The sequence below is a fragment of the Aspergillus niger genome (genome assembly GCF_000002855.4).
Source record: "Aspergillus niger supercontig An12".
Taxonomy (NCBI): Eukaryota; Fungi; Ascomycota; class Eurotiomycetes; order Eurotiales; family Aspergillaceae; genus Aspergillus; species Aspergillus niger.
This window is the reverse complement of record NT_166527.1, coordinates 1,015,546-1,035,769: the sequence shown is the minus strand read 5'-3', so window position 1 is coordinate 1,035,769 and position 20,224 is coordinate 1,015,546. Positions and strand designations below refer to the sequence as shown.

The 20,224-nt window shown below is 50.8% G+C and overlaps 10 protein-coding genes across 10 annotated transcripts; 5 read left to right on the top strand and 5 right to left on the bottom strand.

Moving 5' to 3' along the window:
* Positions 1-1,455: 1,455 nt before the first annotated feature.
* An12g04130 (hypothetical protein) lies at positions 1,456-2,789 on the top strand (the record flags this gene model as incomplete). Its single annotated transcript, XM_059750836.1, has 2 exons — positions 1,456-1,585; positions 1,675-2,789. The coding sequence occupies 2 exons, from the start codon at positions 1,456-1,458 to the stop codon at positions 2,787-2,789; spliced, it is 1,245 nt and encodes a 414-aa protein (XP_059604433.1).
* Positions 2,790-3,446: 657 nt separating this feature from the next.
* On the top strand, positions 3,447-4,726 carry An12g04120 (uncharacterized protein; the record flags this gene model as incomplete). The annotated part of the gene is made up of 3 exons (XM_001395449.1): positions 3,447-4,028; positions 4,081-4,336; positions 4,407-4,726. The coding sequence occupies 3 exons, from the start codon at positions 3,447-3,449 to the stop codon at positions 4,724-4,726; spliced, it is 1,158 nt and encodes a 385-aa protein (XP_001395486.1).
* Positions 4,727-5,074: 348 nt separating this feature from the next.
* An12g04110 (uncharacterized protein) lies at positions 5,075-6,079 on the bottom strand (the record flags this gene model as incomplete). Its single annotated transcript, XM_001395448.3, has 1 exon — positions 5,075-6,079. The coding sequence occupies one exon, from the start codon at positions 6,077-6,079 to the stop codon at positions 5,075-5,077; it is 1,005 nt and encodes a 334-aa protein (XP_001395485.1).
* A 690-nt stretch (positions 6,080-6,769) lies between these two features.
* Positions 6,770-7,450, top strand: An12g04100 (hypothetical protein; the record flags this gene model as incomplete). The annotated part of the gene is made up of 1 exon (XM_001395447.1): positions 6,770-7,450. One exon carries the CDS (start codon positions 6,770-6,772, stop codon positions 7,448-7,450), a length of 681 nt encoding a protein of 226 aa, XP_001395484.1.
* A 259-nt stretch (positions 7,451-7,709) lies between these two features.
* An12g04090 (uncharacterized protein) lies at positions 7,710-8,583 on the bottom strand (the record flags this gene model as incomplete). Its single annotated transcript, XM_001395446.3, has 3 exons — positions 7,710-7,823; positions 7,983-8,014; positions 8,121-8,583. 3 exons carry the CDS (start codon positions 8,581-8,583, stop codon positions 7,710-7,712), a joined length of 609 nt encoding a protein of 202 aa, XP_001395483.3.
* Positions 8,584-10,128: 1,545 nt separating this feature from the next.
* Positions 10,129-10,368, top strand: An12g04080 (hypothetical protein; the record flags this gene model as incomplete). Its single annotated transcript, XM_059750835.1, has 2 exons — positions 10,129-10,247; positions 10,326-10,368. 2 exons carry the CDS (start codon positions 10,129-10,131, stop codon positions 10,366-10,368), a joined length of 162 nt encoding a protein of 53 aa, XP_059604432.1.
* Positions 10,369-10,780: 412 nt separating this feature from the next.
* An12g04070 (uncharacterized protein) lies at positions 10,781-12,298 on the top strand (the record flags this gene model as incomplete). Its single annotated transcript, XM_001395444.1, has 3 exons — positions 10,781-10,835; positions 10,887-11,017; positions 11,072-12,298. 3 exons carry the CDS (start codon positions 10,781-10,783, stop codon positions 12,296-12,298), a joined length of 1,413 nt encoding a protein of 470 aa, XP_001395481.1.
* A 293-nt stretch (positions 12,299-12,591) lies between these two features.
* Positions 12,592-14,506, bottom strand: An12g04060 (uncharacterized protein; the record flags this gene model as incomplete). Its single annotated transcript, XM_001395443.3, has 3 exons — positions 12,592-14,024; positions 14,257-14,369; positions 14,490-14,506. 3 exons carry the CDS (start codon positions 14,504-14,506, stop codon positions 12,592-12,594), a joined length of 1,563 nt encoding a protein of 520 aa, XP_001395480.3.
* Positions 14,507-15,084: 578 nt separating this feature from the next.
* On the bottom strand, positions 15,085-16,700 carry An12g04050 (uncharacterized protein; the record flags this gene model as incomplete). The annotated part of the gene is made up of 5 exons (XM_001395442.3): positions 15,085-15,207; positions 15,279-15,775; positions 15,834-15,965; positions 16,033-16,457; positions 16,594-16,700. 5 exons carry the CDS (start codon positions 16,698-16,700, stop codon positions 15,085-15,087), a joined length of 1,284 nt encoding a protein of 427 aa, XP_001395479.3.
* Positions 16,701-17,568: 868 nt separating this feature from the next.
* An12g04040 (hypothetical protein) lies at positions 17,569-18,649 on the bottom strand (the record flags this gene model as incomplete). The annotated part of the gene is made up of 4 exons (XM_059750834.1): positions 17,569-18,082; positions 18,131-18,181; positions 18,278-18,512; positions 18,562-18,649. 4 exons carry the CDS (start codon positions 18,647-18,649, stop codon positions 17,569-17,571), a joined length of 888 nt encoding a protein of 295 aa, XP_059604431.1.
* Positions 18,650-20,224: the final 1,575 nt, after the last annotated feature.

The window sequence follows — 20,224 nt, the reverse complement described above, 5'->3', positions numbered from 1 at the left end:
GCTTCTAGCTTGAGGATGCAAAAATAGATCTGGCTTCCGGTTACACCTCGTACGTAGTAGCCACTGGCATGGACTTTACGTTTTTAAACTTGACGTGTAAGGACTTGTCCTAGTTTGTACTTTTAGCACACAGCCACAATATATAGTAATGACTCCATGGCCTATTCCATGACTTTTCGCACGCTAGCCAAACATTCAAGACATATATAACGAGGACTAGTATGAACCAGGAAAACAGCTACTAGCTTCAGCTTTTCCAATCACCTTCACATGATTGGAAAAGCCTACAACAACGGCAGTGACAATCTGGCATTCCATCCCTAGCTAATATGTTAGTTAACAATTCACCAGAGTCAAGGTAATGACTATAATAGACTCACTTCACTTGTGATAGCAATTAAGATTTAATAGAACCACGTATCTTATCTAGTATCATTCATTCACCTGCCATAACTTCCAACGCTTAGGTGAAAATGGCAGTGTAGCACGCGAGGTGCTTCCATATGTATCAGTGCTATCGCTGTGTACCGAACTACCTGATATAATACCCAATATTTAGTAGACCTTATTAAGTAGCTACCGCTTGAGATATTCATGATTTCATTTCTATATTTACTTTGATATCTCCTCCTGAAAGGTGATATATCAGTAGGTTACTATTTAGTATTTGTATCGCTTCAGCGTATATCTATCGGTTTATACCAATGACTCGAAAGCAGATACATAGAAAATTTGAAATAGAAGTTGGACTTCCAAATCTATGGGGAATATTAAATGAGATGAATTAAAGGGCAAAGAAAAGAAAGTGACATCGCTAGCGACCTGATGCACTGCTGTTTTGGATCCACCGCATAAGGCTGGCCTCCCACTGTGGATTCAGTAGTACATTTTGCGTTGTTTTTATTTCTTCATTTCTAAGATAAGAAAAAAATTTCTCCCTTGGGGATTGGAATCAGATTGCTGCTACTACCAGTTTCAATATTGGTGTAATCCTATTGTTTTGGTGCTGGAGGTGGTCGGAGAGTAGTTGCCTGCCTGGTTGGGTTGATGCTACTTAACTTACTTACTGCCAGGCTATCACCACCTACTACTACTTGAAGCCTCTACCTATAGGTGCCTACAGCCTATCGTCTTTTTACACGCGGTCATATTAACTTCAGCAATGACTTTGGAATAATATCCGGAACAATGATAAAGGCCAAGGTGCTTGTGTTCGCCATTTTGGTATACCCGATCAGTCTTTGGTCCGTTTGCGCGGGGTACTGGGTGTGCGTGGCCGGGTATTATGGCTATAAGATCAGCAGGACGTGTCTGGGTTTTGCAATGCGTGTGTTTTATTTCTTTACCTCGAGTTCATTTTGCTTCCTACGTGCAAGCGAAGGTCGTTCTGTGAAAAGTTACGTGCTGACCAGGTTGTGGTTGTTCGCAGGTACTGATAGATACTTGGGGACTAGCATGTTGGGTAGGGTCGTCAAGATCTTGCTCGTGATACTGATCCGGGAAATATATCTGGCTGTGGATGAGTACGTCGATTCTGTGCGGAGGGGATGGGAGTGTCCACCGTCCGAGGAGAGGAAGCGAATAGGTGAGCGCCCTAGAGAGTGAACAATATGCTGGTCTTCCTGGAGACATTGCAGGTATCAGAAGGAGAAGGCCACCAACTGATTTGTGCAGCCCTCGAGTTTATTTTAGAGCCCCCGGTTGTTGGACTTTCGGATCCTCCACCAATGTTTGAGGCGGCGGCGGATAGCGAGACTGGAGAGTTCGCTGGACATACTGCAGGGGATCGTGAAGCTGGAATGACCGGCGACGGGGAAGCCACGGATGACTCGACCGAGTATGCTGTTAGACCTGAAGTCTCTGATGACGGAACGAACTCGTGGGAAACCGTTGATTATAGCGATAGCTCCGTACGAGATTCCGAGTCCTGGATAGAAACGGTTGAGCGAAATGACGAGTATGAGGTGGACGAATATGGTGACTATTACGAGGGAAAAAGCGAGAAACTCTTCAGCAACGATCCTGGAAGACAGGTGGATACTGATGACCGCGGCATCTTCCTACCAGAGAGCATGTTTGACTATCCTGAAGAAGAGGTTCACTTTAGTGACCACGGATATGCCGAGGAGCAACAGGAAGACAATGAAAAAACAGATGACCTTGACATGATGACAACACAGTACGGGCAAATGGGTGCAAACAGTTTTGCCATCAGGGACAATACCCCGATACAGGCCACAAGAGAGAACAAAGAAGGTCCGTGGGGATCTGAAACCTGCAGTGAATGCGATCAGCTTGTATGGGAAAACGCGTCAACCTCCAACATGATCAACGCAGAAACTACCAGTTCCCAACTCCCAGCTGCTTTGGTGGCCGGCCCAGACGCAGAGCAAACTGGGGCAGCTGAGCCTGCCGGTATTGTTGAAATCGTGAAATCTTTGACGCTAGAGGATATGGCTGGTAGCTGGTGGGATGAGGTCCTAGAGGCTATGGAAGCAGGGTTTGAGGAGGCAGAAGCGGTGTTTCGAAAGGTAGCAAGTGCAGGATTTACAGACATCGAGGTCAATCCGTCTCTGGCTAAAGCAAAGACTGCCCCGAGAAAGAGACGCCCCCAAAAGCCAGAGAAACCACGGAAAGGGCCTGCTAACCGCAATTCCGACTGCACTGACCCAGAGAAGGACTTCTATGATGTGTGTTGGAGTATTCTCAATGAGACAGGCCTGGTGGGAGAGTATATGAGGGACAGGATGCTGGTGAGCGTCTCAACTCCGAAACGACCCAAGGCATAATGAGTACTAATGTGCGCGTTCTGATAGCGTCGAACTTACCATAACGCCCATACCAAAGGGCATCCAAGAGAGAAAGAAAATCATGCAAAGCCGAGAAAGCGTGAATGTTATCTCTGCTGTGGCTGTCATAAACCCATCAAATGAGGGGATTCAGAACCGTGACATTGCTCTCTCCCTCGGACATGTTTCACTAGAATTGTTCTTGATTGTATGGCTGCTGACGACCCATCGTCTCCACCCTTTGTTAGATTTAATTGGTATCTCAACTTTATGTTGTATCTCTTTTGTGACCACTTGGACAAGCAATGGAAGAGAAAGAGATGAAACTCTGGGATTGAAGGATTACATGTGACGGCATGACATAATCGCGTCGGCCACGATTTCTCCTCCAGCTTCAACTTTCCTTCAACTGATCTCCCCTCTCGAACCATCTTGTTTTACTTTATTCTAGCCATTGGCTTGACCTGTCACATATCTAACTTGCTGAATATCTGAATTGGTGTTACCGGAAGCTTCATCCCCTCATCTACCCACATAACTTACTCCGCACCGACCCTCCGACCTCCGATCCCCACTCCGCAATATCTTCTTCCTCGCCGATGCTCCATCCATAACCTCACACCAACCAATCCACCTCCCCCGCAGAGAACCACCGCCATGGCGCACTCTAAACGCAACACCTCCCTTCCTCATTTTACCTCCTACGAGCGCGATCTTCTCAAGTCAAGCTGGGGCACCAAACGCGGAGTCATCGGCCGCGACTCTTTCCTCCCATTCGGCTCGTGTCGACTTTGCCTACACCCGGCGCGGGAACCCGTCGTCGCCTGCGCCACCAACGGTGATCTCTTCTGTCGCGAATGCGCCATTAGTGACCTTCTCGCCCAGCGACAGGAAATCAAGCGTCTCGAAAAGGAACGCGATGAAGCCAAAAAGCGTCTTGCAGAGGAGGAGGAGCGGGCATTAGATGAAGCGCGAACGCGGGAACTCCGTGATTTCGAACTCGTGAGCATGGGGTTAGATGCAGCAGCGAAGAAGAACAACGGGTCAAGCCAATCACAGAATGATGAGAGCTCAAAGAAACGCAAAGCAGATACCACAGAGGCATTGGCTGCTTTCAAGGCGCGAGAGGTAGAGGTGGACGGGAAGCGGAAGAAGGTGTTTGAATTAGATGATAAAGAGATGGCTAGGATCGCGCGCGAGGAGCAAGAACGGTTGAAAAATGAGCTGAAGAAGGAAAAGGTCTAAGACCATTGTCAATCCCCTTGGTAAGCAGCTCGCTGACAATCTCCAGGAATCAAACAAATCAGCCCTCCCATCCTTCTGGGTCCCCTCGCTCACACCCACCACCGACCCGAACGAAATCGCCGCCAACAAAGCCATTAAACTAACCCCCATTTGTCCCGCTTCCACCGACTCCAACCGCCACAGCTACTCCCTCAAATCCTTAGTTGAGGTGCATTTCACCGAAGAAAAGGCCTCCGATGGCTCCCCGGCCCGTGTCTGCCCAAGCTGCAAGAAAACACTGACAAATGGGCTCAAAGCAATGTGTATGTTTTACCTACTTACCCACCGCATATGTCCTCAACGCACCTACTAATACTGTGCTGCTACATCAAGTAACGAAACCCTGCGGCCACGTCATCTGCCAACCATGCGTCAACAAATTCATGACTCCGCACGATGCGCCGGACCCGCACGCCTCCAAAGAAGAGCAGGAGCAGACCGCTGCCCTGCATGGACGGATTCTATGCTATGTTTGCGAGACGGATGTCACGCCGTCAAAGGACAGTAACAAGGATTCCGGTTCGGGGAAGAAGAAAAAGAAGGACAAGGAGGGGATTCGCCCTGGTTTGGTGGAGGTGAGCTCGGAGGGGACAGGGTTTGCGGGGAGAGGGGGGAATGTCGCGACTAAGTCGGGGGTTGCGTTTCAGTGTTGATGTGGTTTGCTTACGAGTCTGGTTTGGCGTGGAGTTTGTGGGTGGTAATATGTTCGGTGTGTGTGTATAAAACCCGCGTTGGGGCGCGGAAGTTGGGTTATGAACTGGCTGCGGAGACAGCGCTATGGCTATATCTATATCTATACGACCTGGGGAAAACTATCATGTCTGATCAATATGAATACATATATAGATGTGGTATCAATCTATACAGAACCAAAATCGACCTGATGATATCCCTGGCCATGCAAAGGGAATAATGATAAGTCTATAGTACAAATGAAGGAACTCTTCCCTTCCCACTATCCACAAACCATCCATCTCTCAATCTACACCTCCATGCCAGATTTATTTCTTCTTGCTGGCATTGTTGAACTCCCTCACGACAACATCACACTTGACCTCCTGGCACAGCCTCTTCCTGCGCCCAGCATCCAACTTCGCCGCAAACTCAAGTCCACTAGCGCGCTCCACAGCTTCAAGAGGCACCTCAAACTCCGTCAAACGCTTATCATTCGAGATCCTCGCATTAGGCAGCACAAACGCGCCCAGCGCAACCTTGCCCGCCGTAGCAGGGCCCTCCTCCGCATACACGACCTTATAGAAGTGCGTGGGGACAGCAACATTCGGCGGGTTTCCGATAACCTCGTACGAGACACGCCACTTTCCATCTTGATCGCGGTGAGGCAAGTAAAGAGGGCCAGTAACCACCCGGACGGAGGGGTACTTTTTCGTCAAGTCACGGCAGAACTCCTCAAAGTGGGCCCAGTAGTCGCGGTTGAATCCCTCACCGACCTGCGGGCACATGTTCGACAGTGCGAAGGTCGCGTCCATGGCGTCCTGCGACCATTTGGCGTCCGCGGCGGGCACCTGGTGGCCGCGGTCATAGCCGGAGCGGAAGTAGTCGGACAGCTTGGCACGGAAGAGCGGCGGGATCGTGGTGTCTTCGAAGAATGTGCTGCCCTTGCGGTCGGCGTTCTTCTGTGCGAGCGACTGCGGGGTGATGTGTTCGGCGACCCAGGACGGGTTGCGTGTGCGACGGTCGTAGGCGCCTGCTAGGGGTGCGGAGAGGAGGGTGTCGGCCACGGGACCGGGGAAGCCATACTGGTAGATGCCGGCTGGGTCGACGGGGAAGCCGCTGGTTGGGGTAGGTTTGGGGGCGAGAGAGGGAGCGGCGGGTTGAGGAGCGGGGAGTTTGGCGGAGGAAGTAGTCGGAGGGTGAGGAGGAAGTTGTTGTTGGGGGAGTTGTTGCTGCTGTTGTGGTTGGGGTCGAGGGGAGTAGAAGAGAGCCGTCAGACCGGCGCCCGTGGCGGCACTGGCGGCAGCGATGGCCGCGAAGGTGGCCTTGGACATGGTTGGCGGTGATGAAGGGAGGGAGGATGTCCAAGGAGAGGAGGAGAGGAGAGGAGAGAAAGGATAAGGATGGAAGAGATGGATGGAGTCGGGACGGAGAAAAAAGTGGATTGCCGAAGAGAGTAAAATTGATGCTGAAGCGGAGACCAATCAGCGGGCGGCAATCAGATGATCGGGAAGTATAGCCTGAAAGACCCCAAAAGGGAAATCCTCAAACACCGTCTCGCTGGAAACTTTTGACCTTCACTTGTATGAATGAATACGGCTTCCCACTTGTGACTGTGTATTGGCTGGAGTTGTGAGAGGGAATGACCGGCAATTTCCTAACAGCTCCTTTGAGACTTCTTTATATGCTATGCCAGCTCGCTGGTCGGATGATCACCGTGTGCAGATGACCCGACCGACCATCAGAGGGATACCCCAGACATCACATAGCATTACTTAGCAGCTACAAGGTTACTGAGCAAAGCTTAGTGAATGGCCGGGAATTTCCTATAGTGAATCTAGAAGCATCCCGCTCTGAACAAGGCAATTCCCGAGCAGCCTAGTAGTGAGCATTGTATCAACTCGGTCTACAATATGAGCTATGCATTCTGACCAACTTTAACTCCCAGGATATGGCAGTTATCATCCGTTTACTATTTTCTGTCAAAGCCAGTGACTTACAACATCCATCCTCATCCCATAATCATGGAAAGAACGCAGACACGCCGCATCAATGAGGAAGTCATCCGAAAATTTAGCACGTCAGAAGACGAAATACTAGCCGATAAAATCAACATTGACCTGTCCATGGACAGTGCGTACGAGTGGTCAATTCAAGTCAGAAAGAAGCTTAAGAAGTGGCATGTACAAGACCTTGTCAATATTAAACTCCCTCACCCTCCTAAGGACGATTCCACAACCTGGCAGAATTGGAAATATCTATCTGGTTGCGTCAAAATCTACATACTTCACAACATACCAAAGGGGTATATCTTCGACCCTCGGTTTACCCAGCAGTCCACCGAATACGCCGACATCCTATATGAGACCTGCCTCCGGATCGCCGTGACTCCCATTGCTGAGAACCTAGCGATACGGTACAGGGGTCTGATGGACTTCAGCCAAAGCTCTCCCCATGTTCTATACAAGGATGATATCGAGTTGTTAGCAAGAATAGTTTCGTCGTGCAACGAGCTGGATTCAACGTTTATTTCGCCTCTTCAGGCTACTTGTATTTTGCTCTCACGGCTTGCAAAACGAAATTCAGAAGGGAAGAACTACGCCGAAATTGTCTTTGCAAGAATCACACCCAAGGACGCCTCGAATATGACCTGGGATGACTTTAATGAGCTTTGGAAGGAACTTCTTTATTGGAAAATTCCATGAGATGCCCAAGCTTGGATTGTGTTTGGGAATTCATCTTGCTGAATACGGAAGCAGGAAGAATGTTATTGAGTTCCAAGATATCCTGCTGAGAGCACTCAAACCTACTCGCTTAGCTTGTTCATGCGTCTGTCTTTTCTACATAGTGCTATCATAGCATATCGTACGGTCATTCATGGTCTGTGGCCTCTCTGTGAATCGCCTGTAAACAAGATCATGTTCATTATCCGTCACATGTATTTAGCAGACCCTAAGCTTGTCTTCATGTATATGTGGTGCGCATAATTGATCCTGTAGCTGATAAAGAAGACAATTTGGGGCTGACTTGAGTCTCTCTGATGTAGTAATCGCCTACGCCTGGGTACGCATTGACTAGCTAGAAATGCCCCTCTATGTTCTTACATTACTACAGTGCTACACCCATATTGCACGAAGAAGACGACAACCACATTATATTCTCGGTCCAGGCCACCCAAAGGACCAAGCCATTGAAAACCATCTCTGCCCTGGTCTGCCTAGCATGACACCTGCTTACATACATGGCCACAATTTCATGGAGGTAGTCCACTGCCACACAGTCCATCACAATCCAATTATTCACCAATTCTCCTTATTTGAAATTCATTCCAGCCCTCCGCACCCCACCATGTAAAGTATCGACCACCTCAAATACAGTGGTGTGATCGCAAACAGACGTGACAATCGGTATACGTCAGGCAGATGGCGGAATTGAAGCATCTAGGATGAGAACAACGAAGTGGACGATTAGTGTCCTGAACATTATTAACGTCTCTCTTCTTGCTGGTGGTGTCACCTTGTTCTCCGGCATTGCCAGCCAGCTTCGTCTCTGCTTGGAGGGCCTCGACTTCGGCCAAGGCCTGGTCCAACTCGGGACACAGAGAGTCTGCAGCAATGGCAACCACGGTTCCGCTCTCATCTTTCAACATGTAGCCGCCATCCTGGTCATACAGGACAGTCTCGGGATTTTCCCGAACTACTTGGTTGAGTTGCTCACGCGTCTCGACCACCTTCGCGCCCTGGGGGATGGGTGCAGTGTAGCGAGTGAGAGACATGGCAGAGCTTGAAGAGATGAGAATCAGAACCAGGAGTTTACCAAGAGATTGGGTGGGAGACATGATTGTTGTTTGCTTTTGGAGCGTACCTGCTTGAGGAGAAGAAGATAGAGGGAGAAGAGGATGAAGATGAAAACAATCTTCAAGTCGGTCTTGGGGCGGCGATTGAGGGGGCTTTTATAGTGGAGATGAAGAGGCTGTCTTGTTAGCAAAGTGATGCCAGTGAGTAAGTGACTCCGATGCCTGTGTAGCCCAAGTTTAGAGGGGAAGTATCTTTAATCAAATCGAATTGATGCTTTTCTAGTTCTGGTTGCCTGCCATCATGTGACGGAGCCCCTGTACGTCACTCGACGCCGAGGGCCAGACTTTAAGTCCCTTTCACGTTGCACTTCATTCATGGTTGATTCGGCCGGTGCAACAATGCTTCTGGACACCCAGGCTTGCGTGGTTGCACTGCTCGGGGGGTAATCCACGTTGCTATATCAATTTGGCTCGTCTTAGCTTTCTGCGTCTCTCCTGACTACTGACTTTTCTCCGACGATTACTTCATGATTTATCAAAGAAGGGTTCAGAATCTAATGCGGTTGCATCTGTACCACTTCTATATTCTCCGGACAGTGGCAGCAGGTACAAGCTTATCTGATAAATGTGCAGGGGAGATCAGTCTGCAGAAGAGTTACGGACTAGAGAGCCGCTACGTCAGTCATACACATTTGGCAACTCGAGTGATTACAAGCACAGATATTCTTCTTCTACCAATGAATTATTTCGCCCGGCTTGAGAGGCTATAGACAGATGACCACCCACAGGCAAGAATGACACTCTTCTGCTTCAACAGTCCCCGTCTTTCCAGAGTCAAATAGGTGGTACTTCAGGTTTCGATTCAGGATTTGGAGTCTGACATGTACCAACCAGAGAAGTATAGATGCTTTAGAGGCTTGGCTCATAAAGCTACTCAGAGGCATTGGCCACTGGGAAGGATGTGTTATCATGAGGTATGGCTGGCACTAGTGGAATCTGGAGTGCTACTGGTGACTGACGATCAACTAAAATCTTAGGTTAACTCGCGCCGACCATTCAGGCGATCCCCAGATCCTCTTACGCCCCATAGTCGCACGCTAACGCAACCGGCAACGCCGAAATACTTCCCCTCGCCGCCATGTCATCTAGTTTTGAGAAAGTGCGCTTCTCGTCTGGAACGGAACATTCAACTAAGGTTACCTTCGGACTGGTTTAGGGCCGATCGTGTCTGCTCAAAGTGCATGTGGGTAATGATTTTTGGATACTACGATTCATTCGCCAGAACGCATGGTCAAGCACGTCTGTGGCATTCAATGTGGACAGCACCCCGGCTTCTGGATCAGCGTCCTGCATTCCAACTGCAAAGCGAGAAGATGATTCGTTTGGACAGAGAGATGCTTTCTAGTTCCTGCTGGCAGCATCGATGTCTAAAACCAACCCTCTTGAGGTGATCAAATTTTCTAATAAAAGTCCAGCTGCTGACGGTCTACATCACGTTACTACTATCATGAGCAGGAACCGACAAGACAAAGTCTACTTTAAGCCTTCGGCTCTAGCTTATAGGTTAGAGCTCTCATACCACCAACCATGTTGCGCGTCGCATGCATGAGCTCGACTTCCAAGGAGGACGCACAGACTACTATGCGCTTATCACGGACTCCGAGCCATTCGGGGCTGTTGCCTGGCGCTGGCGCTGGTAATATATCGTACGTTTGAGACATACTGCTACGTGACTCGCCATGACCCATTGCGTTGCTGCAGCTCATGGCCCGATGGGAAATTAGCCTGGGGACCTTGGAGTCTGCTGGTAGGGCAACTAGCGGATAGGGGCGTTGAGGCACGATGAGTTGTACAAGGGGCTCGCGAGTGGGATGGGGCTCCCAGCAGCGTATCATTATCTTCCTTAAAATTGGTAGTTCTAAACCCCGCCCAAGTAGCTCCCTAATAAACCTCTCCAACGGTGCTGCAGAGATGCAGTGAAAGGACGATTCGTTGGCTGCAGGCAAGGGGAGAATAAAAGAAGTTGAAGAGGGAACAAAGCCGCTGTTTGGTTCAAAGCAAGCGTTGTTGCCCGCAAGGTCCCCAGGTTATCTAATCGCCCGCCGCGTGACATGATATCATGAAATCCAAGGCTCCCCCAAACTCTCTTTCCTTTCCCCTTTGAAAAGTCTCGTTCTTTCTTCGCCGTCAGTGTCTTTTCGCTAGCATCCATTGCTGGCATTCTCGCCTTTTGTTTATCATGGCTGCCAGCAATGACCTCCGGGGCTGGGTCATGAGCGCCGTGTCGGGCGTGGGTAAGTCTACCTTCTGTATAGTATTTAGTTTCACTAGCTAACATAGTCCAGCTTGTGTCTTGGGGTCGGCTGTCATTTGTGTGGATCTTGTTTTACGGCGATTGTCTCGCCGTAAAAGCTTCCAGATTGTCCATAACAATGGCTTCTTATCTGCGTCTCTGAGTCTGAGCGCGGGCGTTATGGTATGTCTCTTTGACCAGTTGACCCTAATGTTGCTAGCATGCTGACCGCGCTAGCTTTACACTTCTCTCTATAGCATGCTGCCTACTTCTCATCGGTACCTGACTCGGGCTGGCTTGTCCCCCTCGCTCGCTGCATACGTGCTTATCGGTCTCTTTCTGGCGGGCGCGGTCGTCATCCGTTTGGCATCGGCACTATTGCATCGCTACATACCGTCACATGTCGTCGATTGTGCTCATACCCATGAGCCACACCCCACCTCTGGTCATGAACACGGGGGCAAGCCAGACGGCCATTCACACTCCCACGGCCCTAACCACCTGAATGAGCGAACTCCTCTTTTGACGCACAAGTCTTCCCCGGCCACTGTGACCGTCCCTGCTGCTGGAGACGACCCAGGCGCACTTCTGCGAAGGGAATCCCTGCGTATCCGCTTCACACGACGCCTCAGTCGTTTGGTTGGCGGAGTCAAGTCACAATGCGACGAGAATGGCCCTTGTTTTGGCTTTTCGCAGGCGTGCGGGCACGAATGCACCAAGACCCTCGAGGGACCGGAAATCTCTGTCCTGGATGACGGCACCGTGCGCCCGCCGCTGCCGCACCCCCACAGCATATCCGTGCAAGTGGACTCAGCACAATTGGATGATCTTGAGGCAAACCTACCATCCTCGCAAATTCGACCTCAAGAGGCGAGTTCCTCTTCGTCCCGTACTGGGCTTCTTGACGACCAGGATGTGGCATCTGAGGACGGAACTAAGCCGCCACCCAATCCCCAACACCATCACCATGTGCCACAGAACGCCTTTCTCTCCATCGGTCTGCAGACATCGATGGCGATTGCTCTGCACAAGTTGCCGGAGGGGTTTATCACCTACGCCACGAACCATGCGAGCCCGACTCTAGGCCTCACGGTTTTCTTGGCGCTTTTCATCCACAACATCAGCGAAGGATTCGCTATGGCCTTACCTCTGTATCTCGCGCTGCATTCGCGCGGCTGGGCGATGTTCTGGTCAAGTTTGCTAGGTGGTATCAGCCAACCCGCAGGCGCTGCGCTGGCAGCTCTCTGGATCTGGGGTGCTCGGCGTGCTAATGGTGACGACACCGCTGGCCCGTCCTGGGGTGTCTACGGCGGTATGTTTGCCGCGACGGCGGGAGTTATGATCTCGGTTGCTCTGCAGCTGTTCAGCGAAGGCCTTACCCTAACTCACAATCGGGGATTGTGCACTGGGTTCGCTATCGGAGGAATGGTCCTGATGGGGCTCAGTTTCGCCCTGACCGCATAGTCATATTGAACGGCGTTGGTGGTAAAAAGCAGTTCCAAGATGCAGCGCATTTTTATACTAGAACACTTAGTTAAGAGATAGCATTGCCGGCGTTAGGTTCACGACTAAGAATGAGTAACGAAAGTCCAAATATACTGTCTCACTACTAGTACATTTGCTAGTTTCGTTCCGTAATCCAGACTGGTTGTTGCTGTTGTCTAAGCAGCCCAGTAATCATTCATTATATCATACAACTATACAGAATCCATGTCCAACGCCAACTATATGCAATCTGCCACCCACGAAGTAATCAATCACGCCTTCTTCGCAGCAGCCTCGCGCTCCCTCTTTCTGGCCAGATACCTCTCCTTCGCACTCATGACATCTCCCTCGGTCTTGCGACTGCGACTCCGCTCCGCAATCTCCTTCTGCCGCGCCGCCTCTGCCTCCTCTTCCTGTCTCGCCCGCTCCTCCAACTGCGACGCAATCATCTCCGTCTGGCGCGCACGCTGTCCACCGCGTTCGGCCTGCCTCTGCGCCCCAAACCTCGAAGCCTGCACCGCTGCCCTCGACGCCGCCGCAGCCGCCGCATCCTTCTCCCTCTGTGTCTGCTTCGGCTTCGGTGCGACATTCAACCCCGCCGACAACAATTGCCTCTTATCCACCACCTGTCCCTCATCATTAACCGCAATATGCGCCCCCTTGGCATTCAACTCCTCCGCCACCTGCGCCTCGCTCTTCTCCTTCTCTCCCTCCTCCTCTTCAACAATAGCTCCACCCTCCTTCACCTTCTTCGCCGCCTCCTCCGCAGCCTTCACAACAGCCTCATGCCTCTCTTCCCCGCGCGACAACATATCCCGATAAAAGTCCACCATCCCAGACCCCCCGTTCTTCTTCCGTCTCTCCTCCTCCTCCTTCTCCCGCGCCTCTTCCTCCGCCTGCACCCGCCGTAACTCCTCCTGCTGCGCCTTGTACGCTGCCGTCACGAACTTCTCCTTGTCGGCGAACTCGTCGCCCTCTGCTTCGCGCTCCTTCGCGAGCAGCCGGTCCCGCGCTCGCATTTGGTCCCGTTTGCGGATCTCCGCGCTGCGGAGCAAAGACGTCATGTACTTAGGTACTGTGGAGCCGCTCTCGCTGTCGGAGGCCTTCTTGTCCTTGCCGGGTTTCGCGTGTAGACTGTCGTACACGGCGTCGTACGAGTAGATGGTTGGGTCAAGTTCGGACGCTTCGGCGGCGTGTTTGCGGCTGCTATGGAGGGCCGAGAGGTTGGTGTAGGGTTTTGTGGTGTCGATGTCTTTGGATTTGGGATTGGGTTTGGATGTCGAGGGGTTGAGGCCGTAGGTTGGTGTGTTCGCTTCTTCGTTGTCATCGTCTGAGGCGTCCGCAAATATGGAGCTCTTGTTGAGCGGTTTCATGTTGGGTGGTTTGGGCGCTCCGGATGATGCGCCGGGGGCGAGGAGCTTGCGTTTCGCGGGGCGCTCTTCTGTCTTCTCTTCTTCTTCTTGGTTGTTGCTAGGTGTGAGATCGTCTAGTCCGCCTATTGTCGTGATTTCAATTGCGCCGCCGCCGCTGTTAGGACCTTTCTTGGTATTGGTAGTAGGTTGGGGTCCATCGTCGTCGGAGTCTTCGCCGAAGATAGGTTTCTTGCGTTTCGGCGCGGGGGGGTTAGGTCGAGAGGTGGGTTTGGAGGGGAGGTTGAGGCCGTAGCCTATCTTTGGGGGAGGCATTGTATCCTTTAATTTCCTAGCTGGATTTATGTCTTCCGTAACCTTTGAAGATGAGAAAGGAAGATGAAGATGAAGCTAGAAACCCATGATGCACGTCACGTGGACCCTACCCTCTGGTTCCGTTTGTTATCTTATCACACGTGACACAACTCCCTGGCCATCTCCGATTCCCCGAAAGCCACAAGTAAATAGTGGCCCGCAACCGACCCCGACCATCGAGAGTATAACAGACAGACGGGCAGACAGACGAACAACCAAAATGTCCTATTACTTCACAATCCTCTCCCCGACGGACGTCCCCCTCTTCAACATCGCCTTCGGCACATCCAAATCCGGGGGTGACGGGATCGCCCGTTTCCGATTCCCTGATACAGCGCAGTACATGAACCAGTTCATTATCCATTCGAGTTTGGATATTGTGGAGGAAGCGCAGTGGATGAATGGGAATATGTATATCCCCTTTTTCTTAATATATTGATAAGTACTGGGCGTAATTGGCCATTATGCTGATATCGATGTTGTTTCATGGCAGGTACCTAAAACACATCGACACCTACCCCCCCGCATCAGCATACATCTCCGCCTTCCTGACCCCCTCCGGGGCAAGGTTCCTTCTTCTGCATCAGCCGCCCCAGTTAGCTTCGAATAGCGGTCAGGGAGGGAGTGGGAGTGGTTCGATGGGCGGGTCGATGTCTGGGTCGCTGTTGTTGGGATCTTCGGGCGGGTCGTCGCGCGCGTCTGCGAGCTCGATAGCTAATAATCCGACGTCGCCGCAGACGGAGGAAGCCGTGCGTCAGTTTATGACTGAGGTGTATGAGAATTATGTGAAGACGGTCATGAGTCCGTTTTATAGACAGGGAATGGAGATTAAGAGCCCGGTGTTTAGGGGGAGGGTTACGGCTGCGGGGAGGAAGTGGTTATAGGGTTGATTTATTTTTGTTGCTATTGATTTGTTGATTGTAGTTTGATGCGGTTGGGTTAGGTTGAGGCGTTTAGTGGTTACTCTTTGTACATGGTGTTTGGAAGATACCAGTTTCATATTCAATGTATGCATGTCCATAAATCGTGTTCATAGCTTCGTTATGATATCTTGTCCTTGGCCGTCCTGATGATGGCTCCTCTAACCCAGTGGCAGCTCATTCCTCCAATGTTGATAGCGCTGAATGGTATCCCAGATTTGATCCCAATAAAGTCAGAAGGCCACTGTGGGCGAGTAGCAAAGAGGTAAAGAGAATAAGGCAAAAATTGAATCATCTCCACGCCACCTATCATACCGTCATCTGCGGAGCCAGCTTCTTCACAGTCACGGCTTTGAAGTTCTCCACTGCATGCATCACGTCCTCTAATTTGGCTACTGCTCCGAAGATTCCTCCCTCCATCTTGACTGACTCGATGGCACTCATGTGAAGGGATGGTTCGCTAGCTGCAGTTCCGTCTTCAAGCACCACGCAGTCAAAGCCCCGGTCATTGGCCTCGCGCATAGTCGTCGCAACACACACATCGGTCGTTACACCTACTAATACCAGGTTCTTGATGCCGCGATTGCGGAGGATAAGTTCGAAGTCGGTATGTGCAAAGGCACTCCGGCCAGGTTTGTCAATGACCGGTTCCCCGTGAACCGGGTACAGTTCGTCGACAGTGTCGTGACCCACCTCGCCACGTATCAGCAGACGGCCTAGGGGTCCGGGAGATCCAATTCCCATGCCAGAAGCATTATTTTGTGAGCGGTAGGCCTCTCTACTAGAGAGTGTCGACAGATCGGGCCGATGCCCTGGACGACGTCAGTAATCGAAGGAAAAGGAAGGGAAAGTGCCGAGACTTTCACCTACCTTCCCGGGTGTGGTAGATGGGAAAACCGGATGAGCGAAATGCATTCAGCAGATGCTGTAATTTCGGAATTAGTGCCTGATTAGCCGATATGTCGTAGCCCTGAAGGCTCATGTATCCACCCGGCAAACAGACTGTGTTGGCATCCCATTAGTAAAAGGCTCAGCCAGGACCCACACGACCACATGGGATTATACGCACAGTCCTTTTGCATGTCAATAATTACTAACGCCGTCGTATAGGGGGTCAGCGTCGCATCGTGCGGCCAATCGTAGGGGACCGCTGCGATCTGGCCCTTCCGGACCTTATGATGAGGGACCTGCCGAGGCTTTTCGACAATCGGGCCGTGGTTGTGCGTGGCGTTCAAGACAGTCAGCGTCCAAATCCCAGGAGTTCCAGCTGCAACTAGCATGAACGGGCAATCCATCAACCGGGATGTTCGCCGCCGCTTCCTCGTCTCTTCAGTGAGCCCGTTGCGCGGGCGATAGTGGCCCCCGCGATCGCATCGCAACCAGACCTTAGCAGTCCGCCCCGGTTTCTTTTCCGTGGGAGTGCTGGACGACTTGACTACGACGTTGTATCCATGAGCTTTTCCGTGAGCTTGCACTGCTGCGAGAAGCGTCGCCCTTTAAGGAAGATCACCACGATGTGAGTTATCAGATCCACTATGGAGCCACAGCGGACCGATCCGCTACCCGACGTGTGGCAAGGGGCACAGAGAGGGTGGGAAAGGAGGAGAGGGAGTGAACGGGCCAAACTCACTTATCAGGATATGTCCCCTCCGGCGGGGGAAGCAGTTGCATAGACATGTCCGGAATATCCTGTAAATCACTGGGTGCATCCAGGTTCAGATCGGTAGGATCCGCCATGGTGACAAGTGGTGGGGAAGAGAGGGTCTGGCAGGACACATCAGCGTCATCAGACAGAGACCCATGACTTTCATTGGGACAGAGGATAGCGCGAGCAGAAAATAAAAAAAAAATAATCAGGAGCAGAAAGTCATCGTGTCCATGTGGAAACGGGGGTCCAGCAAGTGCGTGGAAGCACCTTCTTAAGACAGGGACGGGGACCGGGATTCAATATGTGCGTGGATATAGCGTCACGACTGGTGTATGCCTGGGACGGCCGGGCTGTGGCGGGATCCCAAGCCAGAATACTGGGTGGGTGAAAGTCATAGAAGAGAAGAAATACATACAAGAGGGGGGTCACACGCGGGAGCAAATCTTCCCGAAACCAGTTCCTTCAAGCTCGAGTCGTGAACAGGCTCAACAGGGCGAAGAGAATCAGCGCAGGAGCACGGCTCCGGGAGGACAGAACGGCGTGGCAGGAGAAAGTGAGTGAGTGAGTAGGAAGCCGTGTGTGTTCACAACCCCTCACGTGACTGTGGCCCGTGCCCACAGCTCTTCGGCTGTAGTCTTAAAAGCGCATCTTCCTCTTCACTGTTCGCAACACTCATCATCCCTTATTCACTTCATACTTCGACATCTCTTTCTATTCTCTCTCTCCCGATGAGACTCATCTCTTTCTCTCGCCTCATCTCTTATCATCCCATACAAGGCTAGTGGTGGCTCTGTCTTCATCAGGTCCAGGTATGAAAAAGAACACTCCGCATCTTCATGGACATGCTGACCTTCAACTCAGGTGAGAGGCAGAGAAGAGAAGAAACCAAACAAAAAACAAAGATGAAATGAAAGAAACTCAAAACAGCAACCGAACACGAGCCTCAGAAGAACAAGCTTATTCCTGCTTGTTCTTCTGAGGCTCGTGTTCGATGCTGTACTCAGCGTCTTCAAGCACCAAAGCCAAAGGGCAATCGCCGGCCGGAGGGTATGAGCAGATATCTTCACCGATTTGCGTGGCGGACGACTGTGGCAAGGTTTCACAGTCATCTGCTGGCATTTCTTCCGAGTAGAGAAGCCGACACCACGGCCCCTCTGCCAACAAGACTGATTCGTTGGCAGAGGGGTCGAACAACGAGGTATCTGCCGCCTGGTAAACTTCGGCTTCCTTTTCGCTGCCGCTGTTTGTGGCGCCCGTTGGCAGGATACTCTGCTCTTCCGAGGAATGAATGGTGCCACTGAGCGCAGTGTCTTCCGATTGATGAGCTGGAGATGAGTCATTAAGAGCACATGTTTCGCCCAACTCCTGGGCCTCGGAGGCGGAATCTTCATCATTAACGCGCAAAAAGTCGAATCCATCCTCACCAATGAGCTGTAGCGTTTGCCGCAAGCCTCCGTTTGGAAGAACAAGTCTGGAATGCCCGTTAGCCAGAAACCCACATTGGTATCGGAGGACTTACTGTGTGTCCGCCTCGGCCCACATATCACCCTTGGACTTCTCGAACTTCAACCTGTGCTCACAGTACGTTCCTTGGTGATAAAAAATGCAATTTGCACAAGCCGCCCTGTGCAGGGCACGGCCACCAAAGCTAGGCGAAATCACGCACCTGACAAAAGGACCTTTTGTCTGGCACCGCACGCATCTCGCGACCTCCACTCCTCGGCGGTAAAGTAAAGCTGCAGTGATTGACTCTCTGCTTTTGATCCTACGTTCGACGGGTTGTCCATTTTCAAGAGCCCACTCAAGGGGTCTAACAACGTCAAGCACGGTAGCCACTTGTTTATCATACTTCGTTATTTTCGGCTGGCTGCCGGCCTGCTGGGTTGCGGTACTGTTCTGGGCTGGTGGTATGTGAGCAAACTGATACGAGATATATGGGAGGCATCAGACCTTCAGGCAGACGCAGGGTATCCTCTTTCGCTTCTCTCATCGCAACAGCGATGCGCCTGTCCACCTCAGCTTGTCCGATGGCCGACATGTTGTCAACGAATCTGCTTCAGCCGAATCTCAAGTATTAAGGCAGAGAATGTTCAATATGGCTCTATACCACCTGAAATCTTCAAACGAGCTGTCGTGATACACTTGATAACTAGGATAACTGAGGGTAAGAAGCAGCTAACCAAGAAGCGTTAGCGTCAGAGAGAGATGTTTTCAGGGAGAAAAACTGGGCCACGTGTTGCTTTTAGATCATAACAGAAGCAGTGAATGGAGTCTCGCTGGGCCAGTCATGGCTCATGATTGTCCCAGCGAGTCAGCAGAAAGAATCACTGTCCCAGCAGACCCGCCGAGGTGCTCACAGTGCACCGTGTTGTCTCCTCGGTTGGGATGGTGGTTCAAGCACAAGGGCTAGTCAGTTCACAAATTCACATTCCATCTACAGAATGTGCAATAGCCGATATTCATGTGAGTGAGATTCATTCGCCCAGGCCAGCAGCTGGGGAGTGTTCACCAAGTGTCACGATATACTGTTGATAATACTGTTGAATATCACGCTTCTCAGTAGCCACACTAGAATCACCAAACATGCTGAAAGCACTATCTTTTACTTCCACGCCTACAACTCTCCGTAGCCTTCATTATTGGGTCCTCGATCACATAGTAATATCTCTGCAGTCCATCCGCAAATGGGTGACCTCACCACCTATCGACCCTATAGTAGCTTCGATGAGTCCAATCCAATGCACCAAGCCCTCCGATCTAAAGTCTCAACAAAACCAGCCTGCTACCCATCGTCTATGCCATCTCCAGCCTTCCACTTTATGTACTTTTCATGTAAGTTTTGAACGAAACATCCACTTTATGTGTCGATTACGCAAATCTGTTTTAGGTTTTATTCTATTTTTCGGTATTCCACCAAGCTAACCGAATCTTTTCTTTTGCTAGAGCCTTAGTAGCTACAGCAATTCAGTCATCTATATTGATTGATCCACAGCTAACTGACAAACCGGTATTTGCAGTCTCTCATATATAATTTTAGTTCAACATCAAAACAGACAGTACATGCTCAATATAGATTGTCAGTGTAATCATAGATGATGACCAGTACGCGGGAGCCCGCCATGTAAAATAAGGGGATATCAAAGCGTTCGGTGGTTTCAATGGTGGCAAAAGGGCTGGAAATCTCCCCTCTATCGCCGCATATCGTCACTGACTTATTCCGTGGACACTTCGTCGATTCAAGTAGCATTGGGTTCTGCAACATTGAACAATAAATCTCTGTGATGAGTTTCATATTTTAGGGTACTGCTATTGTAAGGCAATCTAGTGTCATCTGAATCATCGTTGTTGTTAAGATGTAATAGTTGGTTTGTCTTCAGAAATTGCTGCTTTTTGGTTATGTGTAGAGCATGGAATTTCTTATTGTGCTCTGATGATACGATCGAGTTCAAATACTATGTTTATTTATATGTGGTTTTGTCCTTTTTTTCGAAAACGGAGGCATCACATTAGGCCAATTTGAGACCCTTGTTTCAGATGGGATGATCTCTATGTATCGAATCGACCATTACAGAGAGCAGTCGAAATCATACCGTATGGCTGAGGTACCGGGCTG